The sequence below is a fragment of the Zingiber officinale genome, chromosome 3B, assembly GCF_018446385.1.
Source record: "Zingiber officinale cultivar Zhangliang chromosome 3B, Zo_v1.1, whole genome shotgun sequence".
Lineage (NCBI taxonomy): Eukaryota > Viridiplantae > Streptophyta > Magnoliopsida > Zingiberales > Zingiberaceae > Zingiber > Zingiber officinale.
The window spans coordinates 114678916-114685031 of NC_055991.1; the positions used below are offsets into that span (position 1 = coordinate 114678916).

Sequence of the window (6116 nt, forward strand, 5' to 3'; positions counted from 1 at the left end):
GAAGAGCTACAAAGCATTCTTTGGACGTATCGTACGACACCTCGGGAAAGCACAGGCCTTACTCCGTTCCACCTGGTCTAGGCAGTGAAGCAGTGGTACCTGTGGAGATCGGGGTGCCTTCAACTAGAAGAATTTTATATGACGAAGAGAACGCCGAGCGGTGATTGACAAAGCTAGATTTCATTACCGAAACTCGCAAACAAACAGCAGCCCGACTGTTTGCTTATCGACAAAGGATGAGGCAGAATTACGATAGGAAGGTTGTCCCTCGCTTCTTCGGAGAAGGAGACCTGGTCTAGAAGCGAGTGAAACCCGTGGGAGATGTAGCTAAGCTAGCACCTCAATGGGATGGACCCTACAAAGTTATTAAAAAGATGGCATCAGGCGCATACTACTTGCAGGACGACCAAGGAAGAAACCTAGCCGGCCCTGGAGCGCTAACTACCTTCGGCCTTACCGTACCTAGATAGCTTCATTTTCGGGAAAGTTTGGTCTTTATAAATGCAGAGTTGTGGGAGAATAGGGCAGGTCTAGAACACATTTAATCAATCAGTAAAATTGTTTGCCTGGGCGAGGTTGTTACGTCTTTATCAAAAGTGAAACGCAACATTCATTATAGGAGAATAGTTCCATTCACACAATGTACATGTACAAACTATTTAAAAATAGAAAAAACTTCATCAGGCATCTCGTCTAAGATGCGGTGATGATCTAGGAAATCCGCGGGAGGGGCAGACTTGAGATAGCCTTGTTCGTAAAGTTGCCGCACAGCCCCTGCTACACCGGAAGAGACAGAGACCACAAATCGGTCCCCCACCTGAGTGCCGAACTCTGGAGAATGGAGGTAGGCCTCCCGACTCAGCCTACAACGCTCGTCTTCGCCAGCTTTGTATATCTCTTGGGCTGAAGTAACTCCGGAGAGGCCAGAGCGGGCCTGAGATAGTTCGGCCTTCAAGGCGAGCAACTCGGCGGCCTAAGATTCCATCGTTTTGCTCTGTTCTTACAAGAGGGCTTCCTTGCCAGTCAACTCCTGGGTCAGCCAATCTGCCTGCTGTTTATGGATACCCTCGGCCTGACTTTTTTCTTCGCGAAGGGTTTGAAGTTCCTGGTCAGCCGCTCGCAGCGCTTATTGTTGCTGAGCATTCGTCCTCTTCAAAGCCCCTATCTCGGCCCTTTGAGCACGACCAGCTGCTACAGGGTCATTCAATTGTAGTTCAAGCTCAGCTACCCTATCCGATAATACCTTATTACGGTGATAATTTAGGTGTAGCATTTGGTTTATCACTAGGGATTCCGTGTAAGCCTGAGCCAAGGAAGAAAGAGTTTAAGAGGAGAAAATGTTCGATCGCATGAATAAGTGAAGCGCACCTGAACATACAACTCTGCGAACCTCTCCATCCGTTTGGGCACAGATAAGTTCTCCATCTGCTCGATGCTCTCATCCCAACAGGTAGCCAGTCACCCTCTCATAAAAAGGCAGCTGGTGGGGGCATCCGATTGTCGCATCAGCCCTGAATCAGAGGGGGTGGTGGAATAATAATGGTGGGAGGAAGGGCCAGGCGGTTGCTGAGAAGGTGTTGTTGGTTCAGGAGGATCTGGAGGGGCCGAATGAGATGACTCCGGTCTTGATTCACTGGGCGGGGGTGTAGCTGAAGGACCTGCCACGTCACCTGGCGCTTGTGGAGTAGGGACGGGCTCGGCTGAATGAGTCGGTAGGGAAGAAGGTGCAGCTTGCTTCTGAACTTGTGGAGCAAGAGGATCCTCAGCAGTTGGAGAACTGGGAGCCGACGCAGGAAGAATGGGAGATCGGGAGACTGGATTAGCGGATGAGCTACCAGCACCTCCTACTCCCAGGTCTGAGGTTGGTTGCGTACGCCTTCGGCAGAATATCAGGGGTTGATCATCTGAGTCTGAGTCTCCGGGGGTGACCGGGAGCGGCGAGCTGAGGAAGGAGCAGCTCTGGTAGGATCGACAGAGCGTGCTTGTCGAGCTGCCCTGGAGACCACTCGGAAGGAGGAGCTGGCGGGAGGAATGTCATCCCACCCTGAAGGAGGTCATGCGGTCGGCTGGACAGGAGGCTGAGATGCTGATCTAGGAAGGGTTGTAGGAGTAGCCCCCAATCTAGCAGGGGCAGCATGAGGAAGGAGTCTCCTATCTAGTATCATCCTAAACCTGCGCATTATCTCTTGTTCACTTAAGGGGAGAGGCTGAACCTCTGACGCGCGGATCAAGGTGTTAATTGCACTAGAAAACCAAAGTTGTCATCATCACACTAAATAACAGCGAAACAGATCAAAAATAGACAAAACTCACCCAGAGAATGGGGCAGCTCGGTAGCAGGGATGCGGCTCAGTCTGAAGAAGGCCAACAAATCCTCGGACAGTAGCCTCGTCAAGTCTAGCCGCCAGCCCCTCAGCTGAGCCAAAGAGTCCGTGAACAGGGGGTCAGTGCTGAAGTCCCCTACATAAAGCAACGGTGGAAGAATGCGCTGCCAACCGGTAGGCCATTCTATGGCTTAAGGAAATTTGAGGAAGAAGTATTTTTCCTTCCATGATGGATCAGAGGAAGCGATAGGGCAAAAGAAGGTGGTTCTAGTGCGGGCTTGGAAACGGAATAAGCCTTCACTATGTTGGCGAGGGGTGAAGAAGTAGTGGAACAAGCGGGCAGACCAGGAAATCTCACAGACTTCGCATAGGATCACAAAGCCGTACAAAATCTTTATCGAGTTGGGGGTCAGTTGGCCCAAAGAAATTCGAAAATAATGACTTACATCAGAAAATAGAGGATAGATAGGGAGACGAAGCCCGGCCACGAACTGCTCCTTATAAAAGGTGACATAACCTGTCGGAAGGGTCGAGGCTTTGTGCATCGTAGTGGGGATGATAATATGCATGTCCCTGGAGATTTCATAGGTAAAGCAAAGATCATCTAGGTCCATGCCATCAAAAGTGGAGACTCCAGGAGGGTAAATGATGTTGGGGAAAGCCATGGGAAAAGCTTAAGTGGAAGCCAGGAATGAAAGGATGAAGCAGAGAGTATAAGGAAGCAAGGGGACAGAGAAAGCAGAGGGCGATAATAGAGAAAGCGTAGAAGATAAAGCTTCAGGGAATGGCGGCGGTAAACTATTTATAGCCACCGCCCACGAGGGCAAAAGGGTCAAACTGCCATCCAACGACCCATAGCAAAATCAATTCAGAATAGCGAAATAAAAAGGAGCCGTTGGATCCTTACGAAAAACGAGGATACTGTAGATGGTCCGATATTTGAGGGTCATCATGCGCTGCCTCGGGAAAGAACGGTGGTGCATCGGAAAACGGTAGGGGTTCCGTGGTAAGATATGTTTTTGGTTTCATTAAGGGATTAATCCCGCTCGAGAACCAGTTTCACCAAGGGAGGAATCCAGCTCAAGAACCATTTTCATTAAGGGACGAATCCAGCTCGAGAGCTGACATGGGACATAACAAAGTTCCATAGGCCCCATTCAGAACAGCATCAAGCCCAAAATAAATCCCAGACCAGGGAAATAAACATATCACTGATCAGGAAGCAAATCGATTGGAGGTCAGGAAAGGAAAAAACTCCAGGTCAGGAAATAAACAAGTCCCAAATTAGAGAGCAAACAGATCCTAGGATGAAAAATAAGCAAGTTGGGGATATGGAAACATATAACCTGGAATTCTCAAAATTGAAATGATTGCTGGAGGGTTTACTAAGTTTGGGTCAGTTTAAACAAATATGGATTGAAGCACACACGCAGGTCTGTTAAATTTCAAAATTACACAAGATTACATCAAGGCTGAGGATCTGGAGGAGTTACATCACTCGGGGCAGGAGTTGGAAGAGCCAAAAAGTTGTTGTCTGAGGGAAAGGATGGGAAGGCTGCATCAGGAACCTCATCCAGCAGGCGCTCCCTATCCAGGAAGTTAGCTGGGGGCGGAGTGAAGAAGTTTTTGCTCAAACAGTTGGCGCACCGCGCCCACGCCCCCATAGCAGACCATTCGGTCGGCAAAGTCCCCTATTTTATTCTGGAACAAGGGAGACTTAATGTACGAGAGCCTGTAAGCTTCGAGACGCTCGCCTTCGCCTGATTAATACTTCACCAGTTCCACCCGCACTTCCTCTGTAGAAGTCAGGGCTAGAGCCTTCTCTTGCTTTAACTAGGAAGCCTCTGTTTGTGCCTTGTGGAGATCTGCTTGGAGGGACTTAATGGTGGCCTGGTCCTGATCCTGCTGAGCCTTGAAGGTCCTCTCCTGGCTAGCACTGGCGGCCAGGTCTGCTCGGGCAACAGTCAGATCTTTCTGCAGAGTCTTCTGAGTCTCCTGAAGTGTTTGCAGGTTTGCAGAAAGAGAGGCCAACTTGGAGTCTTTCTCCTTCAATTCATCCGCCAGCTGACGGCGACGTTGCCCCTCGGAGTTCAGCTTCGAGTCGCTAGTCTGTAGGGTCGACTGCAGTTCTTTTATTTTCTCGGTGGTCTCCTGAGCCAAGTCCCTAGCGGTTTGAGCCGAGCCCTCGACCGTGTATAAGTAAGAATCCAGAGGATCAAATGGGACAACTTCAGAAGGACCCGTTGGCAAAAGCAGCGGGGTGGAGGAGGCCGAAGGTTCCTTCGTGCTCGCAATCTCGTGAGAGGATGTAGCCGAGGGAGCAGCCAGGCCCTTTGCAACCTCACCCCCATAGCCTGCAGAAGGTCGCTGGGCATGCGGGCTGGCCCCTTTGAGTAAGCCCGGAACATAGCAGCCTCTGCAGAGCAAGAAGAAAATATTTCAGTTAGTGAAGACCAACCGAAGGAAGAACAGCATCTTACCAAAAGGAGCTCCTACGTCTGCTGGGACCGGGCTGAGCCTGAAGAAGTGCAAAAAACCTTCTTGTAATATCACAGAAAAAAGAAGTTGCACTCCCTGTTACTTCTCGGCAGCCGTATGACAGGCTGGATGATGAGTATAGTCGCGTAACTCAAAGGGGGAGGGCAAAGCGGATCGCCATTGGGTCGGCCAGGTCACCAACCCAGGCAGGCGGATAAAGAAAAAGCGGGATTTCCAACCTTTATTGGAAGAAGGCATATCAGCTAAGAATTTGCACCCAACCCTGGATTGTACCATAAACACGCCAGGCTCGGAGCGTTTCAATGAGTAGAAATGGTGGAAAAGTTCGGCAGTTAAGGGAATTTGGTACACCCTACAGAGGATGACCATACCACAGATGGAACGAATTGCGTTGGGCGCGAACTGTTAAAGAGGGACCCTAAAGTATTGACTCAGAGAAGAGAATATGGGATGAAGAGGAAAACGAAGACCTCCCAAGAGTTGGTCCTTGAAGAAGGTTAGAAAACCTTGAGGAGGGGAGGAAGGGTGCTCAGTTGGTTTGGGTCAACCTAGAAGAATTTCTTCAGATCATCTAGGTCGGTGTCCCAGACTCTCGCCCCAGTGCGAGTTATAAGTGAGCATGCTCTCACGCCCAACGATCGTCCAGGTCGGTGTCCCAGACTCTCGCCCCAGTTTGAGTTATAAGTGAGCATGCTCTCACGCCCAACGACCATCCAGGTCGAGTCCCAAACTCTGGCCCTAGTGCAAGTTATAACTGAGCATACTCTCACGCCCAACGACCGTCCAGGTCGGGTCCCAGACTCTCGCCCCAGTGTGAGTTATAAGTGAGCATGCTCTCATGCCCAACGACCGTCCAGGTCGGTGTCCCAGACTCTCGCCCCAGTGCGAGTTATAAGTGAGCATGCTCTCACGCCCAACGACCGTCCAGATCAGGTCCCAGACTCTCGCCCCAGTGTGAGTTATAAGTGAGCATGCTCTCACACCTAACGATCGTCCAGGTCGGTGTCCCAGACTCTCGCCCCAGTGCGAGTTATAAGTGAGCATGCTCTCACGCCCAACGACCGTCTAGGTTGGGTCCTCGACTTTTGCGTTAGTGCGAGTTATAAGTGAGCGTGCTCTCACGCCCAACGACCGTCCAGGTCAGGTCCCAGACTCTCGCCCCAGTGCGAGTTATAAGTGAGCATGCTCTGACACCCAATGATCGTCCAGGTCGGTGTCCCAGACTCTCGCCCCAATGCAAGTTATAAGTGAGCATGCTCTCATGCCCAACGACCGTCCAGGTCGGGTCTCCGA

General features: G+C 50.7%; 1 protein-coding gene across 1 annotated transcript; it reads right to left on the reverse strand.

The window, feature by feature from the left end:
* Positions 1-1458: 1458 nt before the first annotated feature.
* LOC122055133 (vegetative cell wall protein gp1-like) lies at positions 1459-3988 on the reverse strand. Its single transcript, XM_042616518.1, has 2 exons — positions 3818-3988; positions 1459-2019 (listed from the first exon to the last, which is right to left on the reverse strand). The coding sequence occupies exons 1-2, from the start codon at positions 3986-3988 to the stop codon at positions 1459-1461; spliced, it is 732 nt and encodes a 243-aa protein (XP_042472452.1).
* Between the last annotated feature and the right edge of the window lie 2128 nt (positions 3989-6116).